The sequence below is a fragment of the Palaemon carinicauda genome, chromosome 15, assembly GCF_036898095.1.
Source record: "Palaemon carinicauda isolate YSFRI2023 chromosome 15, ASM3689809v2, whole genome shotgun sequence".
Lineage (NCBI taxonomy): Eukaryota > Metazoa > Arthropoda > Malacostraca > Decapoda > Palaemonidae > Palaemon > Palaemon carinicauda.
This window is the reverse complement of record NC_090739.1, coordinates 44,038,465-44,063,464: the sequence shown is the minus strand read 5'-3', so window position 1 is coordinate 44,063,464 and position 25,000 is coordinate 44,038,465. Positions and strand designations below refer to the sequence as shown.

The window sequence follows — 25,000 nt, the reverse complement described above, 5'->3', positions numbered from 1 at the left end:
ACAGTCTCCAGGTCTTCATCATATACTGCTGCTGGATATTGGAAACCTCGTAACCAACTTCTCAGGTTTGCGAAACAGACTTCTTCCCTTTGAAAGGAATAATGAAATGAAATCACAGCTAGTTAAGGGATGGAAGAAGAGTATCCATTTGCTCTTTTCTGCATGAGTGCAACATAAGTCATGAACAGGAACCCACCTCAGGATCTGTCGTTGACCAAAGGCAACCTATAACTACTGCAGACCTAGCTTCTGAAGTGCCTATAGAACACTCCCTCCATTGACAACAACATCTGTGTTGCTGGCTTTGACCATAATGATTCTGCAGCCTGCTTCTGTTGTATGCCTGGCATACATAAAATCTCGTGTGTCAGCTTCTTCATGACTACATGGTTCCACTCCAGCTAGATTGATAGTGCAGTTACTGACAGCATCTTCGTCCTTGGTCGCAATGATCACATTTGGTGTGGCCACACATGCAATCTTATGAGCCAGAAATTTGAGCAGCTTGGCATTGTTGCTATTCTATATTAGGAAATTTCTTCTGTTTGGAGGAATTTTGTCCTCCCTCATCACCCTGTGTCTCACCCAGCATCCTCACTTTGATCCAGTTTCAGCTTAGACTAGATGGCTAGTAGACATCAAACACAATATCTTTTATCGTGGAGAGTATGCTTGTATTGCGGGATTGACCTCGAGCATTGCAAATATCTCTGGCACCCTATCGAATGGAATGATGATACCATGTTCGTTAAACATTTCCACCAACATTCTCTTTCTGGTCTTTTTGTAAATGGACAGCCCCATTCTTCTTCTTTGTCTGCATCTTTTCCCACTTCTAAATGGACAGCCCCATGTAAACAGGAAATAGGGTCTCTTCGTCTTCTGTAGTGTCTATAAGTTGCTGCTTGTTCTTTGTACCTTGCATAGCAGTTGTATTGAAGCAGCTGGGCAATTGCTAGATCCGTCTTTGATGTGCTAAAGCTCAGTCGAGAATGGATGTCCTCTCTAGATTCAAGCATGACCAGAAACTGAAGATGCACCCTTCATGGAAAGTTCCATCAAATGAAGATTACATGAACCATAATGATGAACGTGAGCTACGCAAATATATAGTCAGTGCAACTCAACTTATTATTAATTTAACTCTGAATAACTGTAAATAGTGTAAATAATTTATTTTTCTTATTTTGTAATGTGAATTTTGTTTCATCTTAGCTTAGGTCTACATTTACTTGCTTACTTGTTTTGGGTTTAAATCCAACCCTCCACTGAAGTCGAGTGAACTACTTCTCGGGCGGGTCCATATTAATCATTTAATGAGTTCATTAAAGCCAATGAACAGTTATTTACTGAATGTAATAAATAAAAAATGAAATGTATATTTGCAACTGTATAAAAAGATTTAATAAATATTGTCAATAACTAACTAACTAACTAACTAACTGGAGCTTTGGTCCAGCATGTGTTTTTGCAATATGTTAGCTACTTTGTTAAGGATAATATTTTCACTATACTGTAACATTCAGAAACCTTTGACAAGACAAAGCCCGCATCTATCTGGAAAGTCTGATGAACATCCCTTGTGGTTAGGTTTTCCCTAAGTGTTGTGGAATTGTCAAAAGATGCAGCAATACCCAGCTGTTCCAGGTGCTGGGGATGCAGGTGAACTATGTCTGCAAGTAGGAAGACTGCAGGGCCTTCACCAGATCTGATGGTTTCTACTAGATATATGACTAGCTCTAAGAATACGTATAGGTTGTCATTTTCTTGATGGGCTCATTCCCTTTCCAGTCTCTTGGTAGCTCTGGGGTACATCCCTCTCGCTATTGTGCAGGTCTGTCAAGCATGCAAAATGGTATTTGGGTTCCTATGCAATAGCATTTCTACCGTTGTCTTGCTAGAAGTTTTTCATCATTTAAAGTTGGGACACATTCATGAAGTCCATTATTAAGGTTAATCATTATAACTTCCTTTGAGTTCAGAGAATGGAGCTTCTTTGTCAGGTATGAAACATGTTTTGCCTTCCAGGATGGTTCGATGCAGCTTGATCTAGTATTCTGCTGGTTAAGCACACACTGCTCCTTTTTTTCTATTTCTCCCCTGTTTCGTGTTGTTGAACATAATGTAGCAATTATGGTGGGTGATACTGCTCCTTGGTCCTCCTTAGAATTTCTTCAATGCCACCACCATCATAAGTCACAATCATAGTGCAGCCATCAGGTTTTTGTGGTTGGTGTACATAAGGTGACTTAAGCTGTTCACTCTTCATCTGGCAAAGTCAATTTTTGCTCCATTCACCCCTGAAATTAGATGGTCCTGGATCTATATTTATCATCTTGGTGATTGGTATGCAAGGTATCATGCATGTCAGGATGCCAGAAAACTTAAAATCAATCAATCAAGTTATCACAGTATGATAATTATCTGTTTTTAGTGAAACAAGGCAGATGATTTATCCTTTTACTACCTTGATCACAATTTTTCACAGTAAGGTATGGGATACGAACAGGTTTGGTAATAAAGATATAATTCTTATATCTAGCCCGATCGTTAATCCAGTATCATTCAAGTCCCGTGTGATTTGTACTCTATCTAGGTAACCACGTGCAAAGCAATATATACCCCGTCTCCATTGCCTCAGGTCCTCACCACTGGCATATTCTGTGATTTCAGGCATGGCTGTATAACTAAAATTCCATGTTGAATTACAAGTAATCTATGGTAGCTAACTGATTTTGGGCTTATTAGACAGCATTTGGGACATTAATTATTCAGCTGGTACTGAATTCCATACTGAGTTTCACAGCAGTGGTGCAATCCAGTGTGCCCTAGCTGTGCGTTTTCCTCCACGCATTTGTTATAAGGAAGCTGTACCAACCGTGTTTCACACAATTGTACATAATTCTTTTTGTATATATTATGCTTGTATCTTCGCTCTTCCCTCGCACTAAAACGAACATGAAAATTCATGTCTGGTTTTTCCTCTGTAATATTGTCTGCCTTGTGAACTTGTTATGTCCTGTTGCCTTGAGGTTTTGTATATAAGGAGAGTGTTCTACAATAATATAACTCAGTCGATTGCTTCCTGCCTTTGAGTTCACAACCCTCTCTCGGCTCCGTCACATTGGTGACCCCGGAAGTCGACTCGCTCCCACTGCCTTCCACCCCCACCTCCCTCGCCCCTCCATCGTTAGTACTATGGCGGACTCTACTACAGCAGTTGGCGCTGCGGCCGCCCCATTGAAACTTTCACCGTTCGCCAGGGGGGAGGCATTTACTTGGTTTCAACGCGCAGAAGTCCAGTTTCGCATCAACGGCGTGACTCGCTCAACCACCAAAGCAGATTATGTTCTCGCGGCGATACCCGAGGACGCCTTCCCGGAAATATCCGACTGGCTTTGTGAACAAGGAGACACGCCAATAGCGTATGACGCCCTCAAAACATACCTTCTGCAGCAGTACTCGCCGTCGCCAGCCGCCCGTGTAGCAAAGCTTTTTCAGCTCTCGCAACAACCGTTGGGGGACCAAAGGGCTTCGCTTGCCCTCAGGGAAATGACCAGTATCGCTCGCCTTCAACCTGCCGCAGACGGCTCTCCTCGTGAGGTGAACCTACTTCGTGCCCTTTGGATACGCCGTTTACCCGGACCTATACGCGCTGCCATACCCGATGTCGATAGTTTACCCATAAAGGACTTGATGACCAAAGCTGACGCCCTTATGGACAGCCACTTCAAGACCTCCATCAACGCCTCCACCCCTGACGAAGAGGATGCCTATTCAACGTCAACTGAAGCTGACATGAATGCCGTAGGACATACACGCCCACACCGTGACGTGCCGAAGCAGAGACAAAGCCGCCCACCACCCACCAATCGCTCGCGCCCCAACAAACGACTTCTACAGCCACTTACTACCTCCCATCCGCCGCAGTTTTGCTACTACCACTTCAGATTCGGGGCAACTGCGAAGAAATGTGCCGAGGATTGTCAGTGGCCAAAAAACGTGTAAGTAGGCCATCGCTCGTGGCGGTGGCCTCCCGTGTTTCTAATCTTTTCTTTTTACAGGATGCAAGAACGGGCGTGCAATTTTTGGTAGACACGGGTGCTTGTCGTTTTCTTTTGCCAAGGAAACTCTTCAAGACACGACGTAGTCTGTCTACATCTGCTGACCTCCACTTGGTAGCTGCCAACGGATCTGCGATACCCACCTACGGTTACGAGAACCTCACATTATCGTTCGGATACGGTAAATTCAATTGGAAGTTTCTCGTTGCTGACGTCACCATGCCAATCCTCGGTGCAGATTTCCTCTCTCATTTCCACTTTCTGGTCGATGTCGCCCAACGACGATTGGTCAACGCAGACTCGTACTTGTCGACACCTCTTCAACCCGCCCCCTCTAACCTCGCTCTCCACATTAGCGCACCCACGGATGCCTACGCCCACCTCCTCACGTCGTACCCGGAAGTTTTCCGTCCAGAACTTCGCCAAACGCCCACGGTTCCTGCCAAGCACGGTATTTATCACCATATCAAGACGACGGGACCCCCAGTCTTCGCAAAATTCAGACGTCTGGCACCGGAACGATTGGCAGCCGCCAAACAGACGTTCGCCGAAATGGAGGAAATGGGCCTTTGCCAAAAGGCCTCCTGCCCATGGTCGTCACCCTTACACATCGTTCTGAAGAAAGACGGCTCCCTCCGTCCGTGCGGGGATTACAGGCGCCTGAACATGCAAACAGAACCGGATCACTACCCCCTCCCAAACATTGCCGATGTGACCTCCTACCTGCACAAAGCAAAGGTTTTCTCTACGCTCGATCTCCTGAAGGGGTATTATCAGGTGCCTATGAACCCAGAAGACATCCCTAAGACTGCCATCACCACTCCGTTTGGTACATACACCTTCAATTACTCCTGTTTTGGCCTTCGTAATGCTGGGACCACGTTTCAACGTCTCATGGATGGCATCTTAGGGGACCTCCATTTCTGTGTATGTTATGTGGACGACATACTTGTGTTCTCCTCCTCAAAAGAGGAACACCTCCGTCACCTGCGCATCGTGCTCGACCGCCTGCAACAAAACGGCCTTGTAGTCCGGTACGACGAGTGTACCTTTGGCGCCAACGAAGTATCATTCTTAGGGCACCGCATCACTCCTGAAGGTGTCCACCCCCTCCTTGAGAAGGTAGCAGCCGTTCAGAACTTCCCCGTGCCCTCGACCGTCAAAGCTCTGCAGGAATTCTTGGGCATGATCAACTATTATCACCGTTTTCTGCCAGCCATTGCCGCCACTCTTGCTCCCCTCTACGCCTCCCTCAAGGGCAAGCCGAAGGACCTGAAGTGGGGTCCCCTTCAAGAAGCAGCCTTCTGCAATGCAAAGAAGGCCCTATCAACTGCTGCGGCTCTCACTTTTCCTATCCCACACGCCCCTCTCCTTCTCTCCACCGATGCCAGCGACGTCGCTATTGGTGCAGTACTCGAGCAGGTGGTCAAAGGCTCGCCCCGCCCATTGGCCTTCTTCAGCAGAAAACTGTCCAAGGCGGAATCGGGTTATTCTACCTTCGATCGAGAATTGCCGGCGGTGCACTTAGCTGTCCGTCACTTTCGCCATTTCTTAGAAGGTACGCCCTTCGTCATTCGCACAGACCACATGCCTCTGGTGCACGCCTTCACTCGACAGTCTGACGCCTGGTCCGCCCGTCAACGCCGACATCTTTCCGCCGTGGCTGAATACAATTGCACCCTCCAATACGTCCCTGGGAAAATGAATCCCGTTGCCGATGCCCTGTCAAGAAACACGTTGGCTGCCGTTCAACTGGGATTGGATTACAACGCCCTGGCTGAAGCCCAACGACAGGATCCAGAGTATCAAGCTTGTAGGACATCCTGCACGTCCCTACGTTGGGAAGACTTTCCCCTCGAAGACTCCAACACCACCCTCCTCTGTGACGTCAGTACTGGTAGACCGCGACCTTGGATTCCTGCTCCCATGCGCCGACAGGTGTTTGATTTCATTCACGGCCTTTCACATCCCTCGTGCCGTTCTACTGCACAGCTGCTGAAGGCAAAGTTCATTTGGCACGGCATTTCTAAGGATGCTAAGGATTTGGTCCGCGCCTGTACTTCTTGCCAAACTTCCAAAGTACATCGACACATGGATTCAGGAGTGGGCACCTTTCCTCAACCTCAGCGTCGTTTCGCACACATTCACGTCGACGTTGTAGGCCCCCTACCCACATCACAAGGACATCGTTACCTGTTTACCGTCATCGACCGCTCCACTCGTTGGCCTGAAGCCATTCCCATGGAAACTGCAACGTCCGCCTCATGTACATCTGCCTTACTCTCTGGATGGATTTCAAGATTCGGTATCCCTGAGCATATTACTTCTGACAGGGGAACCACTTTCACCTCTCAATTGTGGACATCATTAGCGAATCTCCTGGGCATCACCCTACATCAGACAACGGCCTACAACCCCGCTGCCAATGGAATAGTTGCACGTTTTCATTGCACCCTCAAAGCAGCTTTGATGTCCCGCTGCAAGGATTGCAACTGGTTTACTCAGCTTCCCTGGGTCCTCCTGGGACTAAGGACCACTCCTAAAGACGCCCTCGACGTCTCGGCAGCTGAAATGGTGTATGGCGACCCGTTGGTCGTCCCTGCCGAATTTTTTCCTTCTACAACCTCCTCCGACGATCTCCAGCGCATACGTCACGTCGTGGGAAAATTTACTCCGTGCCGCCAGACTTACAAGCCCCCAGCGAAGCATCACATACCAACGGACTTGCACTCTGCAACGCACGTCTTCCTGCGCAACGACACCAGCAAGCCACCTCTAACGCCCCCTTACACGGGCCCTTTCCTTGTGATCCGACGCAGTCCGAAAGCATTCCTCCTAAACATTCGGGGCAAAGAAGACTGGGTCTCCATTGATCGTCTAAAACATGCTTATCTTCTGCCAGATGACCCGCCTACAGTTCGGCTCTCTAGATCAGGGCGCCCTATTTAACATGTACAGTATGTCATTTTTAGGGGGGGAGCCATGTACCAACCGTGTTTCACACAATTGTACGTAATTCCTTTTGTATCTTCGCTCTTCCCTCGCACTAAAACGAACATGAAAATTCATGTCTGGTTTTTCCTCTGTAATATTGTCTGCCTTGTGAACTTGTTATGTCCTGTTGCCTTGAGGTTTTGTATATAAGGAGAGTGTTCTACAATAATATAACTCAGTCGATTGCTTCCTGCCTTTGAGTTCACAACCCTCTCTCGGCTCCGTCACAAAGCTAATGAGTAGCGCTGTGGTTCCAAATTCGGATTCTACTAAGTGGAAATGTATGATTTGGCACCAGGATCATTCAAATAGAATAAGTCTTCGCGATTTTATTGTGCAATGCAATATTTCTGTATAATCAATGGCGCCCATCTTGAAAATAGCTATCAACTTTAATTTTTAGGTAACTAACAGTTATTATTAAGAGAAATTCCCAAGGGAAATATGTACCAATTTTAGTGCTTTTTTCCGGAAATGAAAGATTCTTAAAATTTGCTGATATGTGCTCCATTATATGTACATTTATGCAAACATTATTTATGTAATTTACATGGACAAAACAAAACCATTAACCAAAAGCTACTAATAAAATCGAGAGGCAGAAAGTGTTCATTACATTTTTTTTAATTTTTGGCATGAAAATTAAGTATTGAACCGAGAATGGTGTCAAGCACCCAGCTTGGGTAGGAAAATTTGGTAGTACTGTATATAGGTTTTTATTGCAAAATAAGGTGTGTGTTAAAAGTGAAGGATTTTAGAGAACGTCCACAGCATAAAATTGAGCAAAAATAAATATAGAATTTGCTTAGGTGACACCCATCCATATGAAACTTCCGTTTTTTGTCAAGCAGATCAGTTCTTCGCTCAGAATAACACAATAGAATTTCACAGTGGGAGAGTAGATGCTTGGTCATGTGCTGTTTTTTTTTTTTTTTATTCCTATCGGTATATTGTTTATTGCATTTGAAATGGTATTAATCTCTTTGTACCACAAAATTCAGAAATTATTGGAATAATGGTTGATAGTGAATTTGATGTATTTTAAAAAAATTCTATATACGTTATTTGTATATCGAGAAAATATTTGATTTTTTATAATCTTTCCTCCAGAAATGGTTTATCAAAGGGTTGTTTTGCTGGGTAATGGGAAAGAATGTGTTTTATGATGAATATTTTCACTGTAAATGGGTAAACTAGAATAGTATTTGATTACGATATAGAGAAGACCCAAGTTAAAACATGGATATCGTACCTAGAAATATACTTGAGATGCAAGTTTGACTTCCAATCTTAGAATTAAGGGTTATAGTGACCTCTTAGTAACGTTTCTGCCTGGTGATCACCAGACTTGGGTTCGAGTCCCGCTCAAACTCCTTTGTTAGCTTCGTGTCTGCAACCTCACCATCCTTGTGAGCTAAGGATGGGTTTTTTGGGGAGCCTATAGGTCTACCTGCTGAGTCATCAGCAGCCATTATCAACTCTCCCTGGTCCTAGCTTGGGTGGAGAGGGGCTTGGGCGCTGATCATATGTATATGGTCAGCCCTGCTTGCTAGGGCAATGTCACTGTCCCTTGGCTCTGCCATTCATCAATGGCCTTTAAACCCTTAAACACCTAGGTTTGTTGCATTTGATAATAAATTCACTTACCCTTTTAATATTCATGTTATTTCTTCCGCATTATATCCTGGTTATTGGACTCGAAACATTCTATACTATCTAGATAAATTGAATTCTAGTTGTCAATAAAGAAATGAATGCAGTATCTTTTTATCTATGTCTTCCTTCTAAAAGAAAAGAGGAAAAAATACACTGATAGGCAAGTTGGGCATGATTGTACGTCTTTATTTTATATTGATTTTGCCATCACTTATTTTTCAGTCCAAAAGCTTGAAAGAGTAATTTCTTGTTACAGTTCCCTTCGGACATTCGTATTGTAACATCAAGCCTAATAAGATTGAAATATGAAATTTGTATTATATGAGCCGATGATAAAAAAATGGGTTGATTTTTTCATATATAAGAACTATAATTATCGTTTCTTCTTCTTCTTCTTCTTCTTCTTCTTCTTCTTCTTCTTCTTCTTCTTCATTATTATTATTATTATTATTATTATTATTATTTATTACTATAGTTGCCGCAGAGATTCCAGGCGAAATAAGCCCCACTCCCTGATGATGTCTTAGCCAATCACATTGTCTCCTTTGCTAAGAGAGGTCACAACACATCCCCTTAAAGTGAATGTTAAGTTAGTATAGTATGAAATTTGTAAGGGGATGTATTGTGACCGCTGCTAACGTGAGAGACAGCGTGATTGGCTATGGCATCATCAGGGGGTGGGGCTTATTTTGCCCAGAATCTTTGTGGCGTCTATAGTGTACATGACCCGTCAAAATGATGGCTAAATTAATTTAGATAATTATGCACACATATGCATACGCTCCCTCTTTCACTAAGGCAGGGTGGTCCAACCTTTTCCATGGCAAGGGCCACATTACCTGAAATCCTTGATGGCACGGGCCAAAAAATTAGATTAATATTAGAATTATAATTCCTGGTGCAGTAACTGAAGGGGAGCACCTTTCCCCAATAGACAGGTCGGAGCCAGGCAAAAACTGCCCTTTTTTGGGGTCAAGGTTTTCTAAACTGATTCTGGTACTTTGAACCATGCTGATTCAAATAAGCTTTTGGGCCATCTGAAATTTTGGCCGAAATCCAAGATGGCGGCCAAAATCCAAAATGGCCGCCAAAAATCACAAAATATTTTTTTACGGCGTTGTGTTTAGCTATCAAGATGTTTTTTTCTCCCAGAATAGCTATTTTTAGGCAGAGGAATATGACCCTCTGGTTTAAATTCCGAAAAAAATGGATTTATCCTGGCGAAATCCAAGATGGCCGCCGGAGTCAGCCCACCAACTTACGGATTGCGATAACTCCAGATCTAGATGGGCTATGACAATAATATTGGTCTCTACCCCTAGGTTGTCAGGGGCAAGGAATCCGAATTTGTCATCATTTTGAACCACAGGCTACTCCATCATGGTTATAATGTATGTTGATGGATGCAAAGCGACACCGGTGACACCTACAAGACTGCCAATGTTACCAAATGTGAATGAAACTGCATTCACACTTGATTCTACAAATATTAAAAACAAATTTGTAAAGAACAAGTATATTCCTAACATAATCATACAATGATTGTATCTGATATAGTCTTTAAAATGGGTACAAATGTCCATGATGTCAAATATCAGTGAGCTTTTACATTAGTGCCTTAACTGAGCACTTGCGAAAGCTCTCTATTTTGTCTCTTTCCAGGTCCTATTTTTCCTCAACATGAAATGTCAAGATCATTACATCTGTCAGAGCTCAGACTTTCACAACTGTCAGTCACTGAGGTATCATCATCCGAATCTGTATCGTCTTCAGAACTATCCTCATACCCATCATCGTAGTCAACGGCAGTCATCAGCGGTGTCACATGAAGTTGATTTTCCACTGTAGGAGTTGGCTCTGAAATTTGAAAGAAATTATTATAAAGATTTGGAGTTTTATAATGATTCCAGAAAGAAAATACTTTGGTTTGCCGGCATATTATAGAAAATGGCGTACCTTGCCTCTGTCGCTTCCTAGTAGAAATTCCAGCAACGGGATCTCTTGTTCTCTTCTGCCTTGACCGAGCACGACCATCTTTATCGACCATCTCCGAATCTGCATCATACATATCAATGGCTTCTGTACCTTAATTAAAAGACATGGACACTTTGAATTACAGTAGTTACATGTGTGCTTTGACTGTTGAGAACTATTTTGACTATTACAAGGTCATCCCATGTATCTTTGTGAGTCCTCTTCAGATTCTGTAAGTTAATGTGTTGGAAAGTCAAGTATCGGGCATAATTCACATGCCCGAATGCAAAGCATTTTGGCAGTAGGGTCCTTTCTGCCACTAAATGCATCATTATATCCTTTTCCCTCACTGCAGCAATCAAACTCAGCATTGAAGAAACATCTCTCAAGAATTCCACTGTCAATTTGGATTGTGTCCCTTCAGCTTGCATAAGCGATGAACAGAGGTCCCTGAACTTGGATTCACCCAACAATACATCAAGGTTTTCAGCAGATGGACTACATCTCAGCTTGGTAATCAGCTCCATGGTAGGCACATCTAGCTTCTCACTAACTTTCTCAGTTGTAATCCTGTACCTTAGGAGTGCCTCAAATGCCTGTTTGTGAAGCCTCACACTTCTTGCATAGTATCGACCTTCTATGGCTTGGGCAACTGATCCATCGGCAATTGCTTTGGCATCGACCCACCAGTCACTTAACCCTAAACACCAATACTTCTTGTATAGAACTCTGAGATTCACCAGGATGGTGTGAAATCCACCCATCAGTGGTATGATTTTGTCATACCTATCTTGCTGAACCCAAGAAATGATCAACATTTTACTGTTGATAGCTTCATCTGCAAGTGCAAAAATGTAATCTACTTGCAGGTCATCAGCTATTTGCAGGATCATATCCATGTACCACTTGTTTACATTGTCACTTGGAGGTAGGGGGACAACAGGGAGCTACTCCAGCTTGCACTTGCTAGTTTTGCACTTCGTGACATTCTTCATAAATGAAGTCCAAAATCTAACTGGTCCCAGCGGTTCTTTGTCAACATCAGGAAGACACTGGTCCATGCAGGTATCTCCGACAGCACTTACTAATACCCAGGCTATGTTGTGTTGAAGAGAGTCATCTATCAGCTTTGAATCTTTGTAATCATCAGTGAAGTCTGGAAATGATGGAGGTGGTGTCTTATTCTTCTTAGGGATCTTGAAGGATCCATAGTCTGGTGGCTCGTTGTCTTTAATATCTTGCTTATGCTCCTTTCTTGGAACTGTAGACCCCGCTGAGGGATCACCATCATGTCTGGCTTGGAAGATTGTCCCTGTTGTGTGATGTGTAGTGTGTGCTCCGGTAAGAGTTTGCTGCTTGCCGTCTGAATTATCGAGGGTGACATGAACACTGCGGCCGCTAATAAAACCCGGAGGGAGCATCTTCTTATGTTGCATGGTAACTGACTTTGCCCAATTGCTATTCAACTGGCGCACATCAGAGTATGAGATTCCAACCCCGCAGCGATGAAGAAGTGTCGTGGCTTCCTTGCTGCCTGTTATCCGATGAACAGTTAGACTCAGTGCAGTTCCAATAGGCAAACGCTCAGAGGTTACCACCTTCTCCCAACTCTGGCTGATAGCTGAAATTTTTTCTGCTTCTGCTTTGCTTGGAGAACAGGCATAACCATTAGCATCGACGGATATCCGTGGTTTTATTGACCAACTGATGGCGTTGTATAGACATTGTAGGGGTCTATAACTATCTAGAAGACTATATAACTCTTCTGCATCAAGAGGCCACTTGATTGTCTGTCTTTGGGTAATCTTTCGTCGAATAAGTCTTGCAAATGCTTTGGTCAAATCCATCTCTCGTAGACCATGGCCCTGAATGGTAGCCGCAGTGTACGCAACAGGATTCACTTCACTGGAGTGCACCAGTAGCCATTTGCCTATCTTGTGGAAAGAGACTGACTCGCCATACTTCTCAATTAATCTTTATTTCAGTGTGTAGGTCTTTGAGATAGGTGGGTCCGAAAGTCCTTCGTCTTCACCCATTTCCTTGATGTCATTTATCAACTTTGACAGCAGGTATGCATCATGATTTTCAAGGACATTTCTAGTGAATAGGCGGAAGAACTGATCCATAATGCATGTTCTCAGTGTTTCCTGTTTCTCAGCATCCAGTGAAAGTGACTTCGCGTCATGACCGTACATATAGGTAAAGCTTCGGTAACATCGCTTATGATAGTAGAGGTCCTGCGCAAAGACGTCATATGATGTTCCACCAAGAAGGCTCTTCAATCTGACAGCAGCTTCGTGGTGTTTAATGGTAGAATCCTCGACCCATTTCTCCATTGCCTGCTGGAGATTGGTGAAAGCGTTATCTTCACAACACCTTCCAAGTCCACCTTCATTAAAAGCATTTTCATCAGCGACCGATGCTTCATTGCTAACAAAGCAGACCTTCTTTTGCAGTGATCCCCACCGAACTCTGTATGGCTGAGGCGCAGGTTGGCTAGTGGATGATTCTGAACCTGATTCTTTCGCAGACCCTGATTGCTGAAGTTGGCGTGACTGACTTTCTAGACGGCCCAATCTATTTGAAAGTTGATACGACAACTGTCATGAATTATGAACTCATGTTTCTCTGAATCTAGCCTAAGTGTCGCTAATCTAAATTCTGAATACGGAAACTGTGAGGACAAAGCTAACCTGCTGTCAATACAAGCCCACCTCTCTAATAATCCTTTCAGTGACTCAAGTGTACCTAGTCCAATCTTGGCCATGTCTTCATTATCATTAACCAGTTTGTTGCAGGGACTACAAAGTCCTCTACTTGACCCTTTGCTTAGAAATGGAGTGGCTGCCATTTTGTTATCCTTTCCACGGTTTCAATGAATCTGAAATAAACTTCTCGTTAGTTTCATAAGAATGATACAGATGGTATGCAATTTCTTCAAACTTTCATGAAGAGAAAATTCATGAGAGTGTGAAGTTATTGCTTGTCATAAATTAGTGTTTATGAGACATTATTATGGACATTCAGACCCTTTAACATGACAATAAACCTTAAATGATTGAAATTAAGTAGTGCACAGTGTAAAGATATTCACAAAATCACAGTGATTAGGAAATAACCGATAATGCATATAGGCCTATGCAGCTATAGTGAATTTTCACCGTGACAGAGTAGCCTATGGTTCAAAGTGATGACAGATTTGAATTCCTTGTCCCTGAAAACCTAGGGATAGAGACCAATATTATTGTCATAGCCCATCTAGAACTGGAGTTATAGCAATCCGTAAGTTGGTGGGCCGACTCCGGCGGCCATCTTTGATTTCGCCAGGGTAAATCAATTTTTTCGGAATTTATACTAGAGGGTCATATTCCTCTGCCTAAAAATAGCTATTCTGGGAGAAAAAAGCATCTTGATAGCTAAACCCAACGCCGTGAAAAAATATTTTGTGATTTTTGGCGGTCATTTTGGATTTTGGCCGCCATCTTGGATTTCGGGCAAAATTTTTGATGGCCCAAAAGCTTATTTGAATCAGCATAGTTCAAAGTACCAGAATCAGTTTAGAAAACCTTGACCCCAAAAAAGGGCAGTTTTTGCCTGGCTCCGACCTGTCTACAAGGGGAGAGGATTCATTTTCTTATTATAAGTGATTATTTTTTACCACGTATGTAGATGCACATGGAGAGCTTACACAACTTGTAATAAGATTTTCCCCCATTACTTATTTGTATATGAATATATTTTTTTTTCCGAAACAAGGCGAAAAAAATGAGGTAATGATTAAAAATTCAAAGCTTATATATTTCTGTTAATATTTAACTTCAAATCAAAAGATATAAACAACCCAGATACTAGTATTTAATATTACTTTCTCATCATAAGGTAAGAAAAAGTAGAACCCTTCACAATTTTATTCTTGTTTAACTTCAAAATACTGTACAATCAAAGTAAATCTACAAGCACAGCCATATATATATATATATATATATATATATATATATATATATATATATATATATATATATATATATATATATGTGTGTGTGTGTGTGTGTGCGTGTATATATATATATATATATATATATATATATATATATATATATATATATCTTCTCAAATTCACAATAGTGTATAACCCTTCAAGTTTTCCAAAAAAAAGATGAGTAATGTTCCATTATTTCTGTTCAATTCATGACAAGAAGGGTAGTGTTTTTAGATGAATCTTGTTTAAGCATTTACTTTTCAGTTGCAGCTTTTTACGGAGAGAATCATCATGTCCTACTTACTGGGAAACATTCTGTAATTTTCCTTGTAGGTTCATGTTTAGAACGTTCAGGTGGGCAGTCACTTCTGTAAGAATTGCTTTGGAGCAAAGAAACTCTTTATCGTGTAGCTTAGTTTAGCACTGTTCTTAATGACTAATATGCTGGTTTTATAGAAATTGTAGGGTATCTTCCCTTTAAAAAACAAAAAAAAAAAAACTTTTCCAGCACTGAGCCCCCTAACACGTAATATAGTGGCAGGTCACTGTTTAGTTTTTCCAGGAATGATATAAATTTTCTATGCCTAAGAAAATATTTCCGCCTCTGATCAAGTTCACAATACTGACAATACTTGTCATGGCATTATTCATCTGCAATATTTTGCTTCATAAGGCCTCTTGGTGAATAATGCAGTGCAGTGTGATGCAATGCACTCCATTTTTCTTTAAAAGACCAACTAACCCCATATTACTGACAACCATAGCTTCCGTACTATCAGTTATAATGCAGGAACACATTTTAAACCCTCCATATTCATTGACCACGGATTTGAGGGAAACGTATATATATCAGAACCTCTGCTATCACCATTCAATGACTGCATCTTGACAAGTTCTTCGTGTATCACAAAATCTTCTCCAATGGTGCCGGAAAATACGAGTAACTGACTTGTGTCACTTACATCAGTGCTGTCATCTAAATCCAGTAAAAAGTACTTGCGATGTTTCATTATATTTTAAACTTTTATGGAAACATGTTGATCAAATTAATTCACTCTTCATACAACTCTTTGGTAAGAGAATGACACACTTTCAAATTGTTTTACTACCAGGTACATTTTCTTCAGCAAACTCTTGTGCTATCTTACTGCACACTGCTTTATTAATTTTCCACCCCTAATTGATTTTCTATTTCTTATAAGCAGCAAAGTAATTTCCTATAAAACAGTAAGACTAGCTGTTTGTGGTTTTCAGAAGTTATTTAGTCCATGATTTTGCTGTTGATGTTTGCCCATCAAGATATTCAATATACCACTTCGTGATTTTCCCGCAATCGAGCATACTTTTCTTTGTGCAATGTCTCATAATACCTTCTAACATATTCCTTAAAAACAGAACCTATTTGATGCCACACAATATTCTTCTTCCCACCTCATATCATATTCCCTGTTCATATCACAGCACTTTTTTTTCTTACTTTGACTCAATATGGAAAGAAGTTATGAACAATAGTGCTTAACTGCAAAACAGAGGCAAGTTGGAAACCATTCGAAACAGCAGGGGTTCCATCCCCATTCTATTCACGGGGTTTTCATTTATCTTGTTACATTTATATTTTTTATTTCTATTATTATTATTCTATCTAACGTCAAAAGTAAAATAAACATTGGTATTGAACGCATGGTTTGGAGAGAGAGAGAGAGAGAGAGAGAGAGAGAGAGAGAGAGAGAGAGAGAGAGAGAGAGAGAGAGAGAGAGAGAGAGAGAGTACTGAAATTCTACTGATATGTGTGATTTTAATTTGATTTCATTATTTATCATTTTATATTTTGTTAGTATTCAGGAGGGATCATTTAGGTCCAGTAAGGTTTCGACACATTAAATCAATACTGCATAATTAGGTCAGTGTTGGAGGGCCACAAAAATCCCCTCGCGGGCCACATTTGGCCCGCGGGCCTGTAGTTTGACCACCCTAAACTAAGGCATGGCTACTCCTTCTTCCCCCGAGGGACTGGGAGACCTGACCGTGACCAGAAATATATATATATATATATATATATATATATATATATATATATATATATATATATATACAGGTGTATATATATATATATATGTATGTATATATATATATATATATATATATATATGTGTGTGTGTGTGTGTGTGTGTGTGTGTGCTCTGTATTAAATAGGGGAGGTTATTTATTATTATTATTATTATTATTATTATTATTATTATTATTATTATTATTATTGTTTTTATTTTTATTAAAGCAGTAATCCAAATTGGAAACGAAAAATTCTACAAGCCTAGGGGCCCCTTACTAAGAGAGGAGCCCAGTAAATACGGAGAAAGATTTATAAAGGTAACCAAGGAAATGCCTGGCGGCAAAGTGTGAAAATCAAATTGCCAAGACCTGTAAACTTTTACTGTTTCTCCATTTTCCATTACATGAGCTACATTATCATAGGTTAAAGCTCACACTTTGTTGGAATCAACTGAAAACAGTATGTTTCTTTAGAATTTATTAGAGACTGTTAGTAAAAGAACAATTAATGTTGTTCTATACTTTATCATGATGGTAAAATTGATTGATTTGCAGTTCTCTGGCATCCTGACATCGATGATGATGATACCATATTGCTTTGTCGACTTTAATTCTCCTTTAATACCAAATTGCCTCACTAAAAGATACAATTGCTATATAAAAATCGTGTACGCGACCCGTAAAAAATAACGGCTAAATACACATTAACCCTTCTCATCCTTCTCGATTTTCTAGCCATAACACGGCAGTTTCGGCAATTTGTGGGAGATTGTGTTATCCGATTGTATATCTCCGGGTACGCTCTCACAGCAGGGTAAGACTCCTCCCACTCCCCCTTCCCGAGGACGGGGTAAGACCGAGTAGTCATACGTTTGCCAGTGCCGCTGGGCGTAACAGGAAAGAAATATATTTGTATATATAGCCACACATTTGCTCTCTCTAAGTGGGGATACCTTAACTAGGTTGGTGTGCTGTGAGCAATCAGACCAAATTCTCCCATCACCAATCCACAGTGACCAATTTGGTGATGAGAATGGCCCAACCACAGGCATGAATAAGGACATTTCTGAGGCTTTTGTCCTGCAGTGAACGAGAAATGGCTGCATTTGTAATTGTTGTTGTTGTTGTTGTCGTTGCTGTTGCTGTTTATTATATAGGGGAGATAGTTCACCAATGTGTAAAAGTAACTTTGTACTTCATGTTTGCAATGGTAAACTGGTTTCACCTCTATAAAGCATTTCCTTAATAAAATCTGACTTGTACCAAACATTGTGGTTATACAAACGAAAGCACTGAAGCACATTTGGTTTGAAAACAGATTAAAAGAAATCTCGGAAACGAGGTATCTGATGCCAGCTCTGGGATTAGCGTTTGATATTAATTAGTTCTTAAAGAACTGATATGGCTCCTAATGGTTTAGGTGATTCGATAGTACCGTGCAATAAGCTTAGATTTAGTGCTTTGGATAATTCACTATAAGATGTTTAAATCAATGGATTTAGAATGAGTACTCATTTCTTGTGAGAACAATAGGAAAACAAGACTCCAGCTGTATTGGTGTTTGTGGGACATTTAGCTGAAAAACCAGTGGGATTTCACTTACTCAGAATTTCTCTCTCTCTCTCTCTCTCTCTCTCTCTCTCTCTCTCTCTCTCTCTCTCTCTCTCTCTCTCTCTCTCTCTCTCTCTCTCTCTCTTTCATTTGACCTTCACATTTTACAAAAGGTAGTGAGCTATCTCATTTTGAATAAAAACTTCCTTCCTTTCAAAATTAAACTCAAACTATTTCTCTTAAAACTCAACTAAAACTTAAGCTAAAATATCATCTACTACTGTATATATTTTCCACATTTTTAGAATTTTAATTTTCTATATATAAAATTTTATAATGTTTTTTATTTTTTAATTATATTTTAGGTTTTTAGGATTATTTAATTATATGTTGGATATTTCATATCATGATTTTTGGGGATTTATTTTTTACATTTTTATTATTTTATATTATATATTAGGATTTTCTATTTATTTTTTAATGTTTCTATTTTTAGTATTTTAAACTTAGTAAAGAAATTTCTGGGCCACTATTCCATTATAATGAAATTTGTTACAGCGTACTAGCAGTCATTCTTATTTCTTCTACATAATTTTACCTGATAAAGAAACAGTACAAGTGACTCTATATCAAGGAACATTGCATACCAGAACAAGTGTGACTTCTTTCTTCTGTTTAGTCCATCTAGTAGATTATTCCTGATATATCCCGAAGGCCAATCTACTTGGTATTGAGTATATTTGACTCAATTGCTCCAAGTAAAGACTTCTTTCCTTACTAAATCAAACTAAGACTAGTCTCCTCAAAACTCTACTAAAACTTAAGCCAAGAAGAATTTCCATTTTATTTATTTTATTATTTATTTTTTATTTTATAATGATTTTTTTTTCTTTTTCTCCTTTTTTTCCCCTTTTTTTAAGGTTCCTAACGGTAAACACTTACTGTGTTCCATTTCCATTATTCCCGCACAGTGGAATCTTCTTGAGGGGGCACAGCGTACCAGAAATAGTCAGACTTGTTTCTTCTGCATTAGTCCACCTGACAAAGAAACAGTACAAGTGAATTTTTATCAATGAACAATGCATAGCAGAACAAGTGTGACTTCTTTTTTTATGGTGAGTCTATCTTGTAGATTATGCTATTCATATCTGGAAGGCTGCAATGCACTAGGTGTAAGTATAATCCAGGAACATATCAAACCTTAAACATTTTCCTTTACAATCTTAATTCCTAAAAAATTGTTAAAAAAGTCAATTACATTCTCGTACGGATGTTCGTATTTCCTTTGATGATCCCATTGCCAAGATTGTTCTCTTTTTGGTTCCTGCTAGTACTGCTAACGTTGTTCCCTTTATGGTCCCTGATAATACTGCTGACGTTGTTCCCTGTTTGGTTCCTGATAGTACTGCTGGCATTGTTCCCTTTTTGATTCCTGCTATTACTGCTAACGTTGTTCCCTTTATGGTTCCTGGTAGTACTGCTGACGTTGTTCCCTTTTTTGTTCTTTAAAGTACTGCTGACGTTGTTCCCCTATTGGTTCCTGCTAGTACTGCTGACGTTGTTCCCTTTTTAGTTCCTGGTAGTACTGCTGACGTTGTTCCCTTTTTGGTTCTTTATAGTACTGTTGACGTTGTTCCCCTTTTGGTTCCTGCTAGTACTGCTGACGTTGTTCCCTTTTTGGTTCCTGATAATACTGCTGACGTTGTTCCCTGTTTGGTTCCTGATAGTACTGCTAACGTTGTTCCCTTTATGGTTCCTGATAGTACTGCTGACGTTCCCTTTTTTGTTCTTTAAAGTACTGCTGACGTTGTTCCCCTTTTGGTTCCTGCTAGTACTGCTGACGTTGTTCCCTTTTTAGTTCCAGATAGTACTGCTGACGTTGTTCCCTTTTGGTTCCTGATAATACTGCTGACGTTGTTCCCTGTTTGGTTCCTGATAGTACTGCTGGCGTTGTTCCCCTTTTGGTTCCTGCTAGTACTGCTGACGTTGTTCCCTTTTTAGTTCCTGATAGTACTGCTGACATTGTTCCCTTTTTGGTTCTTTATAGTACTGCTGACGTTGTTCCCCTTTTGGTTCCTGCTAGTACTGCTGACGTTGTTCCCTTTTTGGTTCCTGATAATATTGCTGATGTTGTTCCCTGTTTGGTTCCTGATAGTACTGCTAACATTGTTCCCTTTATGGTTCCTGATAGTACTGCTGACGTTCCCTTTTTTGTTCTTTAAAGTACTGCTGACGTTGTTCCCCTTTTGGTTCCTGCTAGTACTGCTGACGTTGTTCCCTTTTTAGTTCCAGATAGTACTGCTGACGTGGTTCCCTTTTTGGTTCCTGATAATACTGCTGACGTTGTTCCCCTTTTGGTTCCTGATAGTACTGCTGGCGTTGTTCCCCTTTTGGTTCCTGCTAGTACTGCTGACGTTGTTCCCTTTTTAGTTCCTGATAGTACTGCTGACGTTGTTCCCTTTTTTGTTCTTTAAAGTACTGATGACGTTGTTCCCCTTTTGGTTCCTGCTAGTACTGCTGACGTTGTTCCCTTTTTAGTTCCTGATTGTACTGCTGACGTTGTTCCCCTTTGATTCCTGCTAGTACTGCTGAGGTTGTTCCCTTTTTAGTTCCTGATAGTACTGCTGACGTTTTTCCCTTTTTGGTTCTTTATAGTACTGCTGACGTTGTTCCCTTTTTGGTTCTTTATAGTACTGCTGACGTTGTTCCCCTTTTGGTTCCTGCTAGTAATGCTGACGTTGTTCCCTTTTTGGTTCCTGACAGTACTGCTGACGTTCCCCTTTGGTTCCTGTTAGTACTGCTGACGCTGTTCCCTTTATGGTCCCTGATAGTATGATAGTACTGCTGACGTTGTTCCCTGTTTGGTTCCTGATAGTACTACTGGCGTTGTTCCACTTTTGGGTCGTGCTAGTACTGCTGACGTTGTTCCCTTTATGGTCCCTGATAGTATGATAGTACTGCTGACGTTTTTCCCTGTTTGGTTCCTGATAGTACTGCCGGCGTTGTTCCCATTTTGGTTCCTCCTAGTACTGCTAACGTTGTTTCCCTTTATGGTTCCTGATAGTACTGCTGACGTTTTTCCCATTTTTGTTCTTTATAGTGCTGTTGACGTTGTTACCCTTTTGGTTCCTGCTGGTACTGCTGACGTTGTTCCCTTTTTGTTTCCTGATAGTACTGCTGACGTTGTTCCCTTTTTGGTTCTTTATAGTACTGTTGACGTTGTTCCCCTTTTGGTTCCTGATAGTACTACTGACGTTGTTCCCTTTTTGGCTCCTGGTAATACTGCTGACGTTCCCTGTTTGGTTCCTGATAGTACTGCTGACGTTTTTCTCTGTTTGGTTCCTGATAGTACTGCTGACGTATTTACCTTTTTTGGTTCCTGATAGTACTGCTGACGTATTTACCTTTTTTGGTTCCTGATAGTACTGCTGACGTTGTTCCCTTTTTGGTTCCTGATAGTACTGCTGACTTTCCCTGTTTGGTTCCTGGTAGTACTACTGACGTTCCCTTTTTGGTTCGTTATAGTACTGCTGACGTGGTTCCCTGTTTGGTTCCTGATAGTACTGCTGATGTATTTCCCTTTTTGGTTCCTGATAGTACTGCTGACGTTGTTCCCTTTTTGGTTCCTGATAGTACTACTGACGTTCCCTTTTTGGTTCGTTATAGTACTGCTGACACGGTTTCCTGTTTGGTTCCTGATAGTACTGCTGATGTTGTTCCCTTTTTGGTTCCTGGTAATACTGCTGACGTTCCCCGTTTGGTTCCTGATAGTACTGCTGACGTATTTCCCTTTTTGGTTCCTGATAGTACTGCTGACGTTGTTCCCTTTTTGGTTCCTGATAGTACTGCTGACATTGTACCCTGTTTGGTTCCTGATAGTACTGCTGACGTTGTTCCCTGTGTGGGTCTTGATAGTACTTCTGGTTTTTTTCCTTTTTGGTCCCTGATAGCACTGCTGACGTTGTTCCCTTGGTAGTACCTGATAGTATTGCTGACAGTTCCCTTTTATGTTTATGATAGGACTCCTGACGTTTTTCTCTTTGGTTCCTGATAGTGCTGCTGACGTTGTTCCCTGTTTGGTTCCTGATAGTACTGCTGACGTTGTTTCCTGTTTGGTTCCTGATAGTATTGCTGACGTTTTTTCCTTTATGGTTCCTGGTAGTACTACTGACGTTCCCTTTTTGAGTCCTGATAATACTGCTGACGTTGTTCCCTGTTTGGTTCCTGAAAGTACTGCTGATGTTGTTTCCTTCTTGGTTCCTGATAGTACTGCTGCCGTTCCATTTTTAGTTCCTGATAGTACTGCTGACGTTTTTCCCTTTTTGGTTTCTGATAGTACTGCTGACATTTTTCTCTTTTTGGTTCCTGATAGTACTGCTGATGTTGTTCCATGTTTGGTTCCTGATATTACTGCTGATGTATTTAATTTTTGGGTTCCTGATAGTACTGCTGACGTCATTCCCTCTTTGGTTCCAGATAGTACTGCTGACATTGTTCCTTGTTTGGTTCCTGTTAGTACTGCTGACGTTTTTCCCTTTTTGGTACCTGATAGTACTGTTGACGTTGTTCCCTTTTTCGTTCCTAATAGTACTGCCGAGGGTTTCCCCTTTTTGGTTCCTGGTAGTACTGCTGACGTTTTTCCCTTTTTGATTCCTGATAGTACTGCTAACGTTTTTCTCTTTTTGGTTTCTGGTAGTACTGCTGACGTTGGTGCCTCTGGTCAGGTTGTTGCCGTGGCCAATGTGTGCGAAGCTCTGTATCATGTTTATTTCGGTTTTCTTTCTCCGGCCGAATAAGTTTGGCGTTTACCATCTTTTTAAACTTATTGAATGCCTCCTGTATGATTTCGGGTTTTGTCCCGATGTATGTTAGGGTGAAACTTTATAGATAAGCATTTGAAGAACTTTAAAATTTTTGCCTCAGTTGCTGTTTGCTTCACAACCAAAGTCATAATGGTTTTGACCTTCCCACTTCTGCATCGCCTTAGTATCTTCTATGAATGTCAAACAATCCTGAGATTCCCTTTATTTTTTTTTCACAGTTTCGAAGTCATTTAGGGCAACGTCGATAAGGCCAGGTAATAGTTGGTGCCTCCTTCGCAACATGTGTGTTTTCCATCCTTCAATACTTTTCTTGATAGATTGGCAACAGTTCAATATAGTATCCAAGTTATGAGGGTTTTCAGAGGCCTTGTTTGCTTCAGCCCGAAGGAAATGCAGAAGGGCGGTTTCTTCTTCCTTGTCCATATTCATTGCCGAAGTTTGGGTTAAAATACTGGATCACCTCGTTGACCCTGTTACCTGTTATTTATATGAGCAAATAATCCATCCCTTAATAAGTTTCCCCTTATCATAAAATGACATAGTTAATTTACATTATCATTAAAAAAAGTTAATTTCTTTATGGTTAATTATATTATTGTGAGTTATTGATTGGAGATTACTAATTCATTTGTCAAAATAATGATGTTGCTCATATTTCACAAATGGAACAAATTTTGCTCATATTTCATAAATGGAAAAAAATTTCCCGGGCTTGTTTCCCTCCTTTATGCATGGGTGGCGTGCCCCTTCACATCTTAATAAAGATGACATTTAGAATGGACGTCCGGAAGCCACTCCGAGTTTGGTCTTTTTTATTTTAGTGAAAAACAAGGAAGAACAATACATTAACTATTTCACGTCACTTCCTGAAGACATCTAACTTTGAGTATCTTATAAATTTTTATTTTGCATGCATGACCAAATGTGTATGGTGAGTTATATAGAACGCTGGGTTAGTTACTGTCTCAGCGAATACCAGCGAGAATTAAGGTAAACATGAGTTAATTTCTTAAATTTGCAATTTAATTCCAGCCTGAATTCCTACCGTAGTTTTTTTTTTTTAGAGAGAGAATTATGAATTGTTGGTCACTTTTTTATGGGCTATCGGATATTATGATTTCACCACAACCCTCTTATCTTCTTCCTTATTTGTCGTTTTCTTTTTAGTCTTTTTCTTCATATCCTCATTCTCAGTTTAAAGGGTTTCCAGTAATTTCTGCTGTTCATCCAACTTTTGGCAATGAGACGCCCTATTAGCTTTAGGTTTTTCTTGTACACCCAGCAACAAAATCAGTGTCGACTGGCCAGACCTGGCTTGGAGAGATCATGCCCCTCTTGCCCTGAAAGGTGGCCGAGGTTAAACAACCTAGACATCGTTAGGATTGTTAGAATGTGAGGAGGAGGGAAATTACCGATATCACTCAAAGAAATGCGATGAAGCGAGATAACTTTTTTATTCTTGCAAGAAATGTAATCTAATATTATTTCGAAACTAATTCATCAAAAGCTTTTATCATAACTTTTTATTTGAATTTTCCTATTCTATTTCTATATAAGATTTTCTTAAATAATATTGGAACTGACTATTCATATTAATATTCATAACACGGAAATATCTCTCGTTTGCATTTTCTTAAGCATTACTCTCTCTCTCTCTCTCTCTCTCTCTCTCTCTCTCTCTCTCTCTCTCTCCACAAGATTACCCACTGCGGCCTATCAACACATTGTTTACTCAAATTATCTGGTTCACCGTCAATAACCTTAGATATCAGGGTGACAAAAAACTCCTAATCAATCAGTCAATCAATCAAATTTTCTGGGCAAGTCGCTCACTTCCAAGCGAACCCCCTTCCCTGGTGACGATTGCTCAATGCTCAAAGGTCCAAGTCTAGCTGGCTTCACTCTTCCCA

The 25,000-nt window shown here is 40.8% G+C and overlaps 1 protein-coding gene across 1 annotated transcript; it reads right to left on the bottom strand.

The window, feature by feature from the left end:
• Positions 1-11,635: 11,635 nt before the first annotated feature.
• LOC137653936 (platelet binding protein GspB-like) lies at positions 11,636-22,759 on the bottom strand. Its single transcript, XM_068387567.1, has 4 exons — positions 21,672-22,759; positions 19,210-19,305; positions 12,049-12,392; positions 11,636-11,784 (listed from the first exon to the last, which is right to left on the bottom strand). The coding sequence occupies exons 1-4, from the start codon at positions 22,757-22,759 to the stop codon at positions 11,636-11,638; spliced, it is 1,677 nt and encodes a 558-aa protein (XP_068243668.1).
• Positions 22,760-25,000: the final 2,241 nt, after the last annotated feature.

What these genes read in the sequence shown, in the direction of transcription:
- LOC137653936 (XM_068387567.1), bottom strand. Translation starts at nt 22,759, where the DNA reads ATGTCAGCAGTACTATCTGGAACCAAAGAGGGAATGACGTCAGCAGTA. An exon ending in AATAATGGAAATGGAACACA is followed by an intron (nt 12,393 to 19,209) that starts GTAAGTGTTTAC and finishes CAACGCCATCAG; the next exon opens with TTGGTCAATAAAACCACGGA. An exon ending in CACCCTCGATAATTCAGACG is followed by an intron (nt 11,785 to 12,048) that starts GCAAGCAGCAAA and finishes AACACAACATAG; the next exon opens with CCTGGGTATTAGTAAGTGCT.